Source organism: Theropithecus gelada, chromosome 11 (assembly GCF_003255815.1).
Source record: "Theropithecus gelada isolate Dixy chromosome 11, Tgel_1.0, whole genome shotgun sequence".
Classification (NCBI taxonomy): Eukaryota; Metazoa; Chordata; class Mammalia; order Primates; family Cercopithecidae; genus Theropithecus; species Theropithecus gelada.
Window position 1 is genome coordinate 97,497,400 of NC_037679.1, and position 15,888 is coordinate 97,513,287.

General features: G+C 52.4%; 2 protein-coding genes across 4 annotated transcripts in view; one reads left to right on the plus strand and one right to left on the minus strand.

Moving 5' to 3' along the window:
• Nucleotides 1-9,761, minus strand: part of CLSTN3 (calsyntenin 3) — a 29,306-nt gene extending 19,545 nt beyond the window's left edge. The window contains exons 1-9 of one of the 2 annotated variants that reach the window (XM_025401820.1): nucleotides 9,483-9,578; nucleotides 8,586-8,718; nucleotides 6,143-6,265; nucleotides 5,510-5,705; nucleotides 3,742-3,950; nucleotides 3,326-3,475; nucleotides 2,888-3,073; nucleotides 2,167-2,448; nucleotides 1,231-1,343 (exon numbers count right to left, since the gene is read on the minus strand). In XM_025401820.1, the coding sequence (XP_025257605.1) occupies nucleotides 1,231-1,343; nucleotides 2,167-2,448; nucleotides 2,888-3,073; nucleotides 3,326-3,475; nucleotides 3,742-3,950; nucleotides 5,510-5,705; nucleotides 6,143-6,265; nucleotides 8,586-8,649 (1,323 nt within the window). In that variant the 5' untranslated portion in view covers nucleotides 8,650-8,718; nucleotides 9,483-9,578. Of the gene's footprint in view, nucleotides 1-1,230; nucleotides 1,344-2,166; nucleotides 2,449-2,887; nucleotides 3,074-3,325; nucleotides 3,476-3,741; nucleotides 3,951-5,509; nucleotides 5,706-6,142; nucleotides 6,266-8,585 lie in introns of both variants that reach the window. The other variant, XM_025401819.1, reaches the window with a different exon arrangement.
• Nucleotides 9,277-15,566, plus strand: RBP5 (retinol binding protein 5). Of its 2 annotated transcripts, XM_025401827.1 has the most exons (5): nucleotides 9,277-9,565; nucleotides 9,998-10,215; nucleotides 10,840-11,018; nucleotides 14,518-14,619; nucleotides 15,075-15,566. In XM_025401827.1, exons 3-5 carry the CDS (start codon nucleotides 10,914-10,916, stop codon nucleotides 15,126-15,128), a joined length of 261 nt encoding a protein of 86 aa, XP_025257612.1. In that variant the 5' UTR covers nucleotides 9,277-9,565; nucleotides 9,998-10,215; nucleotides 10,840-10,913; the 3' UTR covers nucleotides 15,129-15,566. The 2 variants fall into 2 exon arrangements, with proteins under 2 accessions (XP_025257612.1, XP_025257611.1); XM_025401826.1 differs by lacking the exons at nucleotides 9,277-9,565; nucleotides 9,998-10,215 and adding an exon at nucleotides 10,320-10,554.
• The last annotated feature ends 322 nt before the right edge of the window (nucleotides 15,567-15,888 follow it).

A 15,888-nucleotide genomic window follows, 5' to 3' on the forward strand; every position in this document is an offset into this window, starting at 1 on the left:
AGGAGCATCCAATCCAAGGTGACTTCTCCTCTCCTTGCCTCCCCCCATGCTCTGCCCCAGTCCCTTGCTTGCTACTTTCAGAGCATTTATCACAATTTATCGTTTTTACATGTCTATTTACTTTTTAAAAATTTATCTCCCCAACTAAAATGTAAGTTCAATGATGGCAAAGATTTTGTTTCATTCATTGTACCCCCAGAACCTAGCTGAATGACAGAGACTTAGTTGTATTTAATAGATACTGGCTGATTAAATGAGGTTGAATTAAAGAAAGATAGCAAGGGTGACATTATCAATATTTGCAACGTGTCGGGGGGTGCGGAAATCAAGAAGCAGCAAATGGCAGACTGTCTCTTTAAAAGAGTGCCACAGACAGCAAAGCTTTTGTAGATAGCCCTCAATTATCTAGTTTATAAATTATCTGGGCACTTCTCTTTCTCTGTTCTGCTTTTTTTTTTTTTCCATTTGCTTACTCAGCCACTCCACTAGGACTTACAAGAGAAACAGAAGGAGTGAAAACTCAAATTAGTCCTCACTGGTCCTTGCGGTCAGCCTGGAGAATAAATAATAAAGAGGCTGCAACTCTTGGCTCAAGAGAGGATTTTAAATATTTTATCCATTTTTATTTATCCCTCCATAATCAGGGCTGCTAATAGTGAGAATTAACATATACAGAGGGAGTGCTTTTCAGTCTACAAGGGTCTATTACATCATTTAATCCTAACGACTCTGGGATACAGAATTCTTTCTATCCCTATTTAACAGGGTTTTTTTAACCCTGAAGTTTACACGTATTAACGAAGATTTCATAGCCAGCAAATTCCCTTGGCAAGACTCAAACCCAATCTGTGTACCTCAGAATGACTTATCTTGATTACAACAGGCTAACTGCCTGAAAGTCAGGGACATATACTGTTAGAGTCCTATTTAAAGAGCGATGGAATAAAACAGGGAGGAAATAGATGGTTGGTCGAGTTTGCTGTTAGTAGTCATTTGTTCTTTTTTTTTTTTTTTTTTTTTTTTTTTAATCCAGAAGTGCTTTCTGCAGGGAACAAGCCTTGGGAAAAGGGAACAAGAGGACCTGGGAGTAGAATGGTCAGGGGCTGAAAGTGGAGAAGCAAAGAGAGCGCAAGGGGAACCCAGAAAATGCTGACCCTGCCCAGAGAAGGTCCTTTCCTAAAAGTGAGTCACATCTACTCAGCCCTCGCAGGAGCCTGGCTCTGGCCTCACCTGCTCCAGCTTCCAGAGGAACTTGACTGGGCGGGCACTCTCAAGCAGGGGCCAGTAGAGGAAGGCAATCCTACAGCCGTGGACAGTCAGCGAGTAATGAGAGAAGCCATCCTCTGAGGGCACAGGAAGGGGACGGGGTCAAGTACAGAGGCTGAGGCCAGAACAAGTTCAAAGCAGCAGGAAGGAGAGGACGCTGGATTCTCTTAATCCTCTCTCATTCCCTCATTCTCTAGCGTTTCTCTCTCTCTCTCTCTCTCTCTCTCACACACACACACACACACACACACACTCCAGTCCAAGTGATAACTTGGGCTTCTGAGGCACCCTGGCTGGCTGAGGGGGGAGCGTCAGCGGGCCCACTCCCTCACCAGCTCTTCATCAGTCCTTTGGTTAATACATACATCATGGGTGACAACCCTTTTCAAAAGAGTTGTCAAGGTCAAGAGAAATGAGGTTGGAGAAGTGGCTAGAAATGAAAGAGCAGGTCAAGACTGAGCCCTCGCCAGTGGAGTAAGCCCTGCAGTTGAGGGAAGAACAGGGCTCGGAGATGGGGCCAACCAGTCCCAAAATGGGAAGATGAAAGAATGGGGCACACCATTACCCAGGCTTTCCCATTGCAATGGAGGGGTTTTAATGGGAGTGGAGATAGGGGGTGGGGGCAGCCTACCACATGGTGGGACACAGGGAAGTTGATTGGGCAACTGAAAATGAGAGTAGCAGCGAGGAATCCCATTGCACTCTGACGCAGTAGGATCCAACATGTCATGTTCGGGATAAAGCACAGAATCAAGACATATCACACCTGGCACTTGCACCTCACAAATGAAGACAAGGAAAGTGACCTGTTCACAGTCACACAATGGGCAGTGACAGAGGCAGGAAAAGAAGCCGGTTTCCCTCTCTGGCTAGTGGCTAGTGCCTGGAGGGGAGGCTCACCATTCTGGACAGTGTTACATACGATGGTTTCCTCTTCCTTCTTGCCCTTGTTGGGAGTTACGCCATGCTTCATCCAGAAGGACAGGGTGAAGTGGTCACTGAGGCTGTCCTGGGGCCCAGAACCCAGTCCACTGGGGCCACCCAGGGGCACCTGCACAGCCTGGGTGCCATTGAACCAGTAGATCAGGCTGCTGTCCTGGCTGTAGTGCACCGAGAGTCCTGCTGTCCAGTTGGCATTGGGGCCGGGCATGGGCAACAGATCCACCTCCCCAGTGGCAGCACCTGTGGGAGCCCCAGGAGGCACAAGTGTCAGAGCCAAGAAGCAGCAGATGGTGAAATGGGCAGGAGGCAGGGAAAGAGGGACTGATGGGAAAAGATTTCCTGCAGCATATCTCGCCACCTCTTGTGGCCTTTCAAAGACAAGAGAGGGATGAACTCTCTTCTAAGAGTATCTCTACAGTGAACCCATTCTCCAGCTCTTCATCTCTCCCCACCATCGTTCCACCATGCATCTCGTGACTGTCTGGTGCAACGACTATGCGTTTTTGCCAAAGACATATGTACCTGTCTTTTGGGCCACAGAAGGTAACCATGTGTCACAACCTCTATGGATAAACACCTGAGGATGGCCAGAGGTGACATAAAGCAGAGTCTTGGAGAAGTTTGGACAGAGGTTAGATGGGAAGGGATGGGCCTGAGGCAGTGTTGGGAGCACACCTACCGCAGAGTTTCCGCAGCGCCCGCTCTGAATAGTTGTCACGATCGCAGCCCTTGGCCACATGGCTGGTCTGCAGCTCTATGGTGGCCTGAATGTTCCAGAGTGGTTCATCACAGGTCTCCAGACGGATACCAGGGAACAAAGCCAAGCTCCCAGCGCCTGGTGCATATTCGATCCTTTTGTTCCAGCCTGCATGGGTGAGACAGAGAGGGTGACGGGGAGAGAGAAGGGTAAAGCAGCCTCCCCTCTCCATGCTCCTCTTGCCATGTCCATGGACAGTTTGGGACTCCTGGCAGGATGGCCCGGCTAGAGGAGATAGCTGCAAATCTGCCCCAATATCCTCCAAGCCCTAGCCTAGCCCCCATGATTATCAGAAGGGACAGAAAGAGAGACGAAGAAAAAAGAGGATTCACAAGACAGGGCCCAGCGCTGAGCTCTCACCTTGCCAGCTGGGTTTACAGGTGGGCTTCACCTGAATCTCCACCTCGGCGTCATCTGCCGCCCGCTTCTTCCCACAGTCATAAGCCGTCACTGTAAACTTATAGAGCCTCTCACCACTGTACTGCAGCTTCTCTGTGTTCTCAATGTTCCCTGGGGTGGGGTCAGGAGGACAGAGCGTTAGAGCACTGGAGAAAGCCCAGGGCAGAGAGGGGAGGATGTGCGAGTTCATCGGGCAGCAGGCAGGTTAGGCAGCAAGACGCTGGGAAAAGGCGTCTGGGAAGGGAAGGCTCCATTTGGGAAGAAGGGTGAGGCGAGGGTCTGAGGGGTGAAAGTGGAGAGTGGAACCCCGGGTTGTCCTGAGGGAGGTGGGTGCACAAGGGGAACTGGGTGGCCAGGGAAGCCAGGGGCGGACTCACCATCGTTGTCAATGAGGAAAGGGGTGTTGGGTGTGAGAATCTCGTAGTAGCAGATCTGGCTGTACTGGGGGGAGCAGTCACCATCAATGGCTTCTACCCGCAGGATACGATCATACAGCTTTCCCTCTGTCACAGCCGCACGGTACAGCCGCTCCACAAACACTGGGGCAAACTCGTTCACATCGTTGACCCGCACGTGCACAGTGGCCCTGCACATACCAGAGGGGAGGAGGGATGGGGACACGTCAGCCAGCCTCGATATTATACATCGAGATACAGCCTTGATACAGCACACCGAGGTACAGCCTCGATACGGTACATCAAGATACAGCCTTGATATGACACACAGAGGGACAGATTCGATACCATACACCGAGATACAGCTTCGATACTGTACACCAACAAACAGCCTCAATATGGGCACAACGAGATACAGCCTCAATACTGTACACCAAGGTACAGCCTCGACACGGTACACCCATATGCCAGAAAGGAACAAGCAGGAATCCCGACCAGGAGCCAGAGCAGGAGGCAGCCTGCCCGTCTATCCCTGAGACTGAGGCAGCCAGCACACTCCTCGCCACCCCACAGAGCACCAAGCTGCATCAGAGCCATGCCAGGGAGAGGACAACACCAGGGGGAGGGCCCGAAGAAAGGCGACTGAGGTAGGGGATAAGGAATAAGCCCCAGGGGTACTCAGGAGCTGACTTTGATGACTTCTGTGCAGAATGCTATGGGTAAGGATGCAAGAGGAGGGCTAAGGCATAAAATCCAGCAGGGCCTTCCTTCACAACAGTCAGCTCCAGGGGGATAACCGAGGAAGATGCAGAGTAAAAGCCAAATTAAAACCAGCCATAAGAAGGGAAATGGCATTTGTACAAAGGTCACAAGTCATCTGACACATCTGAAGAGCACGTGTGGGCAGCGCTGCCTCCCGTGCATGTGGCCCCTCCGTAGTCATGCGCCAGGGCAAGCAGAGCTGGGTCGAGGCCCTTCATACTGAGCCCTGCCCCCAGCCAAGACGCAGGCTCCCAGGCCCCAGAGGCAAGGGTCCTATCTTCAAATGGGAAACTGAGTCACAAAGAGCATTTTTATCTCTAGTGTCTCTTAGTGGCTCAGGCATCCTGACTGAAGATCTTTCTCTTTTTCTCAAATTAAGAAGTTAGCTGGCAACAGGCGTAGGTGTCCCAGACCCGAGCCTCTTTCTTGCTACAACCATCCCCTGCCCACCCTCACCTAGAGCTATATGTATATGTTAGGGATCGTGTATGTGGTATACACTGCAAATAGACTGGAGGGGGCAGTGGAAAGGAATCTGGATGTGTGCTGAGTGTATTCATCCTCTTCCTTCTTGCTCTCCTCCTCGTCATTACGCCCATGTACTGAGCCCTTCACCGTGTATCAGGCACTGTGGTGCATGCTTTCAACACAAACCATCTCCTGGAATCTTCACAGCAACCTTATGAAGTAGGTGTCATCACAATCTCCATTTTACAGATAAGGAAAAGCAAGTCCAGAGAGGCTAGGCTGCCCAAGGTCACGAGAGGCAAAACCAAGATTAGATCCACTGAAGTCTACTATACGTTTCTGTCACCTTGCCTGAAGGTCCCTAAATCCTAGGAACAGCAGGGGATGGGGTTCCCTAAGTCCTAGGAACAGCAGCGGGTGGGGGTGGACATTTGATGACCGCACTGACAGAGGACGGTGGGCTTGGGAGAAGGGAGGAGGACCCCGCAACACATGGGGCAGGAGATAAGGACTGGCTCACTTGTGGGACTTCTTGGTGTTGGCCCCGTCGGGGCCCTCGCCACAGTCATAGGCCTGGATGGTGAAGGTGTGCTCCTTCTGGGTCTCGCAGTCCACAGGCTCCTTGGCCCGGATCAGCCCCTCTCCTGTCGCCTTGTCAAGGATCACGGCCTCAAAGGGCACCCCAGACCCATGGAGCCGGAAGCCACAGATCTCACCTGGCAAAGGGGAGAAGGGGAGGAGTGAGGCTGCTGTCTCCTTCCCCACCCTCAGCCTCCCCACCTGGGGTCCAGCTCCACCTCTCCTCCCGAAGCCCTGTCCCTTCTCCTGTAGGCATAAAAGCATTAATGATCAAACACACAACTCCAAGCCCAGCTTCCCTGAGCAGCAACCTCCCAGAGCCTCCAGGCCTGAGATCTGACAAAATCATGATGTGTTTAACCCTTGCCTGGCCATGTCCTTTTCTGGCACCCCTGACTCAATCTCCATTCTTCAATGGAGCCCATTTCCCTCCTTGAGCCCACCTTTATTTTCCCAAGGCCTCTTCCCTTACTTTCTCATTGCTCCCAGGACCTTCCCTCCCTCCCTTGATTTTGGCCCTCCCATCCACTTTTCTCTGTCCTATCCTGCCTTGCCATCCCCCAATCCCAATTACCTGCATAGCGCAGCGGGGCATCCTTGTCCAAGGCAAAGAGTGGTGGGTTCAGCAGGACCGTGTTGTCATTCTCCATGACGATGCCCTGGTACTCTGCCTCAATCCATGGCTTGTGCTTGTTGGCTGGCCCCACCCCAGGGAGAGGAGAGGAAGCACCTGTGAGCAGGGCCTCTACTCCCACAACAACCCTTGTTGACCCAGACAACTCACACCTCAGCACCCTCACCCTTTCCACCCCCTATACGAGCACCTTACAGGAGGCGGGTGGTTGAGGACAAGAAATCAGCTACTAAAGGAGTCAGAGGGTCTGCGGAAGGTCATAGCCTTCTCCTATAGTAGGGTAGACAGTTCCCATGGAAACTACCTGCCCTGGGGGTGAGAAGGAGGGGATCACTATCTCCCTGGGAACCATGGTCAGGATGTGGAGAATGTTCTTTGGGGATTTCACATGCTAGAGAATGGAGACTGGGAACTTCAGGGAGCAGTGGTGGGCCGTGAGAAGGCCCTGGAAAGGGAAGGGATAGATTAAGGACAGAATTGAAACTAGAAAAAGAGGTAGAAGTTTCCTGGGATCCTGATTGCTTATCCTCCTCCTAACTCACTTCAATCCTGATTCCTTCACTCTGCACTTCTCCCAGCCAAGCCCCAACTTGAGGCCATTCTCCCAGAACACAGGATGGGGAGAAAGGAGAGAAGTGAAGATATATAGGACACAGGGAGGGGGCAGAGAGGGGCAGGAATGGAGCAGGGGAATCAATGCCGAGCAACTGGACCCAGCAGAGCCGTCATCCTGAGGGATTATCGGGCTGCCCTAGAAACATGACAAATCCTGTCCCTGCTTCCCACCCCCACACCCAGGAGAACACATTGGAAACCGGCACATTTCTATGTCCTCCACCAGACCATCAAACCACACTCCCTGAAACCCACTTTTTATACAGAACTCAATCCCAGTTCTTATCTACCCCACCCCCTTCCCTTCAACCACCAGCCAATTCAGAATGGATGCCGGACTCATCAGACTCCCAATCTCCCCATCTTCTACCAAATTCAGGCTGGTGAGGGACTGTGGGGAAGCATGTTTCCTCCTCTTCCACATCACCCCCCAACCCAGCCTCCACACTTGCTCTATCTAATCCCATCAAGCCAACACCCAGGCTCCCAAAGCACACCCATGAGGCAGAAGGAAACTGAGTCACCAAAAGGAACCTCATCCCCAGTATCTCACGGTGAGCAAGAAACCCTGATTTCCATTCTCTCCTCCAACCACACCCCAGCAAGCCTGTGGCATGGGAAGGCTTTCTTACTGATGACCACCATAACCCCTTCCTGAATGCCGAGGAGAAAGCCACAAGATGGTGCACAGGAGGCGGTACAGGAAGTGGCAGGAGGCTAAGAGGGGAGGCTGAGGTCAGAGATGCAGGAGAGGAACAGAGCGCGATGGAAGGGCAGGGCTGGGCGCCTTCTGCGCAGCTCCCGCTCCCACCCTGCTTGTCTCCCCAGGTCGCTGAGCCTCTGTCTCCTCTCCTCCTGGCCCCCTGCGGTCTCTGCATTTGCTCCCTTTCACTCCTAGGCTCTCGGGCTCCTCCTTGACTCACTCTTTTCCTGACTTTCCTCTCATTCTTCCCTCTTTTTTCTGCCTCCACCTTTACCCTTTTCCATCCCCTCCTCACCCCCTCCCACGCCTCATCTCCGGTCTTCTCCTTCTCAGCTTTCCCTCTCAGTACTCATTTAGCGCCCCCCACACACCCACTTCTGCCCTTTCCTGCCAGTCTCCATCCGTTTCCACCTACCTGAGCCCTCTGCCCGCAAGGCCCCCCACCCCCCACGTCCTCTCTCTCCGTTCGTCCGACAGCCCCGCCCAGCTGAATGTATCCGCTGTCTGCCAGAGAGGGCAGCTCTGGTAACCCACAGCCCAGCTGATGCAGGCATAAGGGTATGAATGCAGAGGCACACGCAAAAACATACGTGCTCCGAATTGCTGAACTGCAGCAAATACTTTCTCCCCAGGATGGGATGGAGGCGAAGCAGATGGATCTGCCACACACCCTTAGCATGCGCCAGTGAAAGGGAGAGCCGCTGGGAGACGTTTGTCACCCGCCCGGGGGCAATCCTTCCCAGACCCGAGGTAGCCACCGGCGTGCAGAAATTGGGGGAGGGGGAGAATAGAGACCACAGGACGGCAATGGAGACCAAATGGGAGCAAGATGACCAGCAAGAGAAACGCATGGGTAGAGATGGACCGGAAAGGAAGGTGTAGCTGGGAGGAAGAGAGGGAGAGGAGACGGAGCAGGTCTGAGAACATGGATGGGAAGGCGGGTGATCAGAAGAGGACCAGACACTTGTCAGGTGCCAGGGAGCCTCGACACCTCCTTCCCACCCCTACCGCGCACGGCGCTGCCCGACACCCCTCTTTCAGGACCCCCACCCCCACCTCACTCACCTTTGTTACAGGAGCAGGACGCGAGCAGAGAGGCCAGCAGAAGGGGCAGCAGCAGGAGGGTCATGGTGCGGCGTGGGGCAGGGCAGGGCCAGGCGTTTGCCTCCCCTGGGAGCCTCCAGCCTGCGGATTCCACCTTGCGGGAGGGATACAGGGGGTCTCTAAGGAGCGGGGGACAGCAGGGCAGGGACCTAAAGGAGCCTACCGCCCACACGAGTCCATAAAGCGGGCCTGGGCAGATCCCAATCTGGGTAGCTGAGGCGGGGGACTTGCAGTGGCTTCCAGTTTCCCCCAGCCCAGCGTCCTCACTCTCTCACTCCCACCCCAACCCCGCTACTGCAGGATGACGTCAGCACAGCCGGGCAACGATTGATGGCGCCGCCGGCCAATCAGGTGACTGGGGGGTACCAGGTGCTGCAGCGGGGGAGGGAGCCAATGGGACTGGGGCGTCGGGGCTGGAGAGCTTCAGGGCTCCTTCCCCTGGCTGCAATTTGGGGGAGCCGAGGAACTGCGGGGCTGGGGAGGAAGCTGGAGAGCCACGGAGGGGGTGGGAAAGAAGAGGGACGTGGGGAGAAAGAAGCCAGAAGCCAGGGGGTGGAGAAGAGAGACGTCAGCGGGACCTGAGGGCGGCCAGGAGGGGTGGCGCCGCGTCACCCCGCCCCCCAAACTCTGCATTAACCTCTTTCCACAGCCCCTTCCATCCACAGATCCCTGCTGCGTGCCCTCTGGGAGCAGTGAAGTAAAACCCTCAGTCTGAGTCTGAGAAATCCTGGCATTTGTAGCCCAGGTCTGCGAGGAAATCGCAGGGCGGTAACGAGGCTCTGGGACCCGAGGAGGGATAGGACGTCGTGCACCCCTCGCGCGCGCACCTGTAGGGACCGGTCGCCTCCTCCCGCCTACCTGCCTCCCTCCTTCGCCCCGAATTTCACCTTAAACCGTGATGAACCAAGCCCAGGGGATTCTGAAGCCCGGGACGAGGGCAGGTTCGAGACAGAACTGGGCAGCTGGGGGCGGGGCACAATATTATTTAGGCGCCTCCACCCCACCTTCACAGAAATACATCTGGAAAGCATGGGCTGTCCTAGGGCTGGAGACTGGGGGTTATGGTCTCATCGATGACTCAGAGGGAGAGAAAACCCTCAGGGTCCCAAGCCAAAGAGAATAAAATTTTCCAGAATAGCCAACAAACTCCTCTCTGGCTGTCTGTTCCGGACTTTGAACTCAGCAGCCCTCGGGCTCCGCCTCCCTCCTAAAGGCTCCTTAGGACCAAGAGTCTGGAAAGCCACTTTGGGGTCCCAGTTGAGCACATTGCCTGAGGGAGCTTTGGGGGCCAGGCCTACAGGGTGCTCTTCATGGTGGCTTCTGGGCAGCTGGCTGTCCTCACCCCTCCCCTCACATCTTCCAACATCACTCAGTCCCAGGATCTCAGGATATTGCTGGAACTCATCTCCACCTCACACAGCCAGACCAGCCTCAGGTGCCTCCCAGGAAAGACTGACCCTCAGGCCCTGGGAGGGTTCCCAAGCCTGCCAAAAATGAGGTGGAGGCCAAAACTGGCCTTTGGATGGTTCGAGTTTTGGATTACTGACAGCCCCAGATCCTGCTCCAGGTTCTTTCCTCAGGAAAAGCCAAGGTCAGACACAACTTTGCCAAATCCCTGCCCCTTCTTCAGGCTGGAGACACCACCCCCAAACTCACCATAGGGGGAGGGAGAAAGTCTGATAGGGACTCTTATTGCAACAGGGCCCCAGCCTTATAAAAAGCCCTGGTAACCAGGCCGTTACACATCCTGTCTCTGTGTGTGCCGGCTGGCCTGAGTCTCTCAGCCTCACCTGCCAGACAACGCCCCCTCCTTCCTCACCCTGTCTCCTGTATTCTCCTGAAACCTTGATCCACACAATGCCTCCCAACCTCACTGGCTACTACTGCTTTGTCTCACAGAAGAACATGGAGGACTACCTGCAAGCCTTAAGTAATGGCCTCGCCCTCCCAGACCCCTGTCACTCCCTTTCTCCCCTCTTTCTTCCTGCCTCTTGGTCCCATGGAGAAGAGGGAATGCCCGGGGTTGGGCACTGTGGAAAGGCTCAGGCGGCTGGCGCCTGACCTGGGATCCATTTCTAACCAGGCATTGGAAGGAGGGGGGTGAATCCACAGTCCCAGACCCAAGGAAGGGAAACTCACAGCCCTGAGGGGCTGCTGCTGGCAGAGGAGCTCCTGGCTGGCTAGCAGCACCCCTACTAAGAGGCAGCCCCCACAGACATCAGCTTGGCTGTGCGGAAGATCGCGCTGCTACTGAAGCCCGACAAGGAGATCGACCACCAGGGCAACCACATGACGGTGAGGACGCTCAGCACCTTCCGAAACTACACTGTGCAGTTCGATGTGGGAGTGGAGTTTGAGGAGGACCTCAGGAGTGTGGACGGACGGAAATGCCAGGTACGTTTCCCCTGGCTGGGCGGTGGCCAGAAGAAGGCATTACAGGAGACTCTTAACAACATGGGGCAAAACAAAGTGACCTTCCCCATCCAGAGCAGGGGGGAGGAGGGGAATGGTCACCAGAGCAGGGAACGCAGTCCCCAGGATACCAGTCTCCAGAACTAACAGGTCCTGGTGCTCCCCGTCTCTCCCCCACTTCTTCCCTGCCCTCTCTTCTCACCAGCCCAAAGGGCAAAGAACAGAGACACCCAGACCGAAGAGCAAACATTTGCCCACTCTCTAGCCTGTGACACTGTTGGTCACCCAGAGTCTCTTTTACTTTAGCATCAATAACTTCACTCTCCTGCATTTCTTTCTACTTCTTACATATTCCTTCTTAGCCTCTTTGCAGATCCTAATCCTCCTATTAATTCTTTAAACTGGAGTTTTCTCCCCAGAGTTTTGTTCTTAATGTTTTCTCCCTTTTGTCTGCCCACTATCCATAGGCTAAATCTACACCCATGCCTTCTGCTTCCATCTATAGGCTGCCCTTGGCATGAATTCTCCAGCCAGAGCCATCTCCTGAGCTCCAGGGCAATGTTTTCAACTGCCTACAAAATACAGTTGGCCCTCCATATTCATGGGTTCTGCATCCACAGCTTCAGCAAACTGCAAATGGCAAATATTTGGGAAAAATAAAAATAAAAAAAATACAAAATGATACAAATAAAAAATAACACAGTATAGCAACTATTTACAGAGCATTTGCATTGCATTAGGTATTACAAGTAATCCAGAGATTATTTAAAGCATATGGGAAAAGGCTGGGCGTGGTGTCCACCCATAATTCCACCAAAAGTCCACCCATAATTCCAGGACTTTGGGAGGCTGAGGCAGGCAGATCATTTGAGGCCAGGAGTTCAAGACCAGCCTGGCCAACATGGTGAAACCTCGTCTGTACTAAAAATACATAAATTAGGCTGGGCGCAGTGGCTCACGCCTGTAATCCCAACACTTTGGGAGGCCAAGGCAGGCAGATCACCTGAGGTTGGGAGTTCGCGACCAGCCTGACCAACATGGAGAAACCCTATCTCTACTAAAAATACAAAAAATTAGCCAGGCATGGTGGCACATGCCTGTAATTCCAGCTACTCAGGAGGCTGAGGCAGGATAATCACTTGAACCTGGGAGGCGGAGGTTGCGGTGAGCCAAGATCACGCCACTGCACTCCAGCCTGGGCAACAAGAGCAAAACTCTGTCTCAAAAAAAACAAAAAAACAAAAATACAACAATTAGCTGGGCATGGTGGCTCATGCCTGTAATCCCAGCTACTTGGGAGGCTGAGGCAGGAGAATTAGATGTACTTGAACCCGGGAGCCAGAGGTTGCAGTGAGCCAAGATCACGCCATTGCACTCTAGCCTGGGTGACAGAGCAAGACTCTGTATCAAAATAATAATAATAAAGTATACAGGGGAATATACGTAGGTTCTCTATAGATACTAAGCCATTTTATTCAGCAGATTTGGTGGGGTGGGGGTCCTGGAACCAATTTCCATTTGAAGGCCCAAGGTCAAACTCAAATTCACCGTCTTCCTATCCAAATCTACCCCACTTTTATATCTACTGTCTCCACTAATGGCAATAATCAGCCAGGCCAGAGACCTGGGAGTCATAATCAATATCTCTTGTTTCCTTACTTCTAGGCTCCTAGCACACACACACACACACACACACACACACACACCCACCCACACCCCACCACCACCACATCTAATTGGCCAAGAAACCTTTGTAACTTTTCTGCATTACCCAGTATAGCAGCTGCTAACTTCAGATGGCCATTGAATAGTTGAAATATAACTAGTCCAAATCTAGATGCTGTAAGTGGACTTTCAGACAATGCCAAATACAAAAGAAGCATTTTGGAAATGTTTATATTGGTTGCATGCTGAAACAATAATATTTTGAATATTTTTGGTTAACTAAAATATATTATTTAAATTAATTTCCCCTATTTATCTTTACTTGTCTAATATGGCTCCTGACCCATTTTATTTCTGTTGAGCATCACTCTTCTAAATGGCTCTCCTGTGTTCCCTCCTAACCTTTCTCTATCACCACCCTAATTCAGGCCTTCATTTCTCACCTGGTGCCTGAAATTGGTTTTTTGCTTGTTTGTTTGTTTGTTTTTGCTAAAGTTGGGTTCTCACTGTGTTGCCCAGGCTGGTCTCAAACTCTTGACTTCAAGTGATTCTCCTGCCTCAGCCTCCCAAATGCTGGGATTAAGGGTGTAAGCCACTGCACCCAGCTGGTTCTCAGTCTTAACCCTCCTCTAATCTGCATGCTGTAGCCACAGGGTCTACCTAAAATATAAATGTGACCATGTCACTCTCTGACTTACACCCTTTCAGTGATGATCTATTACATTACATCATCTATTACACTTAACTCAGCATACAAGGGGTCTCTGTGAATCAGCTCTTCAATTGCCTGCACCACATATACTCTAGGTTAGAGCCCTTCGGAACTAATTGCCTTTCTCTTTTACCGCTATTTCTAGCTGTTTCTTTCCTTGCTAGAAATTTCCCATTCTCTCCAATCTAATTAACTCCCAACTTCCTTAAAGATTTCACTCTGCCTGCCCCACTGCCTGGTGTCACAGTTACCTATTTACTGCTCCTCTATCCGTTCAAGACTCTGAGCTCCTTGTTTGGGGCCTCTCCTATGGGAAAACTCAGTAAGGTTGATTGAATGCTCAGGCCCAGAGGGGTTGACTCTTTATTTCTAAGGATACTTCAGCTATTCTTGAAACCGAGAAAGAGGAGAAATGAGATTACCTGGTAGGATTTCCAACCAATCTCTCTTTTTTCTCAAAAGTCCCTCTAGGTCAGCCAGAAGTATTCAGTGGAAAAAGTCTCCATTCTTCATAAATGCCCTCCCCAATTTCACCTCTACTTATTCTGCTACCACCCCTGCTCTCACCCAAAGGTCACTGTAGACAACTTTGGGCCCCCCTCGGTGACCTTTAGGAGTGGGAAGCTGGGTGTGATGGTTCATGCCTATAGTCACAACACTTTAGGAAGCCATGGCGGGCAAATCACTTGGGCTCAGGAGTTTGAGTCCAGCCTGGCCAACGTGGAGAAATCCTGTCTCTACTAAAAATATAAAAGTTAGCCGGACATGTTGGTGCATGCCTGTAATCCCAGCTGCTCGGGTAGGTGAGGCATGAGACTCACTTGAACCCAGGAGGCAGAGTTTGCAGTGAGCCGAGATCCTGCCACTACACTCCAGCCTGGGTGATGGAGCAAGACCTTGTCTCATCAAAAAAAAAAAAAAAAAAAAAAAAAAAACCGAAGGGGAAAAGGGAGTCCTGCTGAATCAGAGCAGCTCCCTCGCTCAGTGGAGGGGCTGGAGCAGACAGTATCTGCTGCGGAGTAAAAGGGGAGCCCACTCAGAGTGAGTTGGGAAGCATTTTGAGCGTCCTGCCTCCCAATGTCTTTATTCCCTCTTTCCCTATAGACCATAGTAACCTGGGAGGAGGAGCAGCTGGTGTGTGTGCAGAAAGGGGAGGTCCCTAACCGGGGCTGGAGACACTGGCTGGAGGGAGAGATGCTGTATCTGGTAAATGGGGTAGGGGCTGGGTGTCTGGGAGAAGGGCCTGCAGCTATGCGGCATTCCCTTGTCCAAACCAGATAGGTCCACCACTCTTCCCCCAGCCCAGCCCCACTCCCTGTCCAAGGAATTGACCAGGGAGGGAAAGCAAAAGCACTGGGAGGAGTGGGGAGAGGAAGAAACAGAGTGGCCAAGGTGGGCCCTGGCTATGAGTCGGATGAATGCCCATAAATCATCACTGGAGCAATGGAGGCTTCAGCCATTTCACATCCCCTGACCCAGCCACCTTCCTTCCTGAGGGGTGGAAAGTTGAGGATGTGGAATAATGATACAATTGCCCATACATCAAACACTGAAGTTGCTGTATCCGGAAGGAGTAAATGGAGGTCAAGGACCTTGAGGAAGGGGCTCTGGCTGGCAAAAGCCCGCTTTCTCGCTCCCCCTTACTTCCCCTCTCTCCCCAGGAACTGACTGCAAGGGATGCAGTGTGCGAGCAGGTCTTCAGGAAGGTCAGATAGCCAGAGAGGAACTGAGGCCCCTCCAGACAGCACCAGCCCACAGACCCTCCTGCCATGCCCCCTTCAAGCCCAGATTGTGCCAGGTCAGCTGTCCCTGCCTCTGGCCACCTACCCTCCCTCTGGGTCCCTCCTCACCCCTCCCCTTGTTAATTTGTAACTTGCAGCCCCCAGGCCAAAGTCCTTTCTCACACACCACTGCCCAATAGTGACCTCACTTCCAGGTCAAGGTCTGGCCTCCCAGATGAAAGAAGCAGGCAAAGGGAAGGAGCCCCTGAGAACAACCAATGTCCCCTCCCTCCTGTCCATTTGACCTCTTCTTTTCCTTCTAAGAAAGAACTAAGCTATGGGCATTTGGCGATTAGTGAAAATTCTATCCTGATGGACTTCTGGAAAACTGTGACTGGGGTTCAAGAGTTTAAACGAGGGCTACCGGCAGAGGCTTTTTGTCCATTTCTTTGTCCTTATTCTCGAGAAAGCCTCATGTACTCAACAAAACCAGGCCCAAGACACAGCCCCACCCACACAGGGTTCAACGGACCCCACAGTTCTGACATCTGAAGGCATCTGGCTATTTGATACTTCCATCCTACGTGTTGGGAAAGAGGGATGGGATGGGGTAAGACCTTTTTCCAATGCTGGGGGAGGCGGGGAGCTTCTGAACGGTGACCTGTCTGCTTTGGGAAGGGCAAGCAGCAAGAAAGCCAGAAAAAGCAGAAAAAGGAAGTAGACGGAGGATGCGAGGTCCAGGAATAAAAGACAG

Coding starts and splice junctions, on each gene's coding strand:
- RBP5 (XM_025401826.1), top strand. CDS start 10,482: ATGCCTCCCAACCTCACTGGCTACTACTGCTTTGTCTCACAGAAGAAC. Junction 11,019..14,517: donor TGGACGGACGGAAATGCCAG/GTACGTTTCCCC, acceptor CTTTCCCTATAG/ACCATAGTAACCTGGGAGGA. Junction 14,620..15,074: donor AGGGAGAGATGCTGTATCTG/GTAAATGGGGTA, acceptor CTCTCTCCCCAG/GAACTGACTGCAAGGGATGC.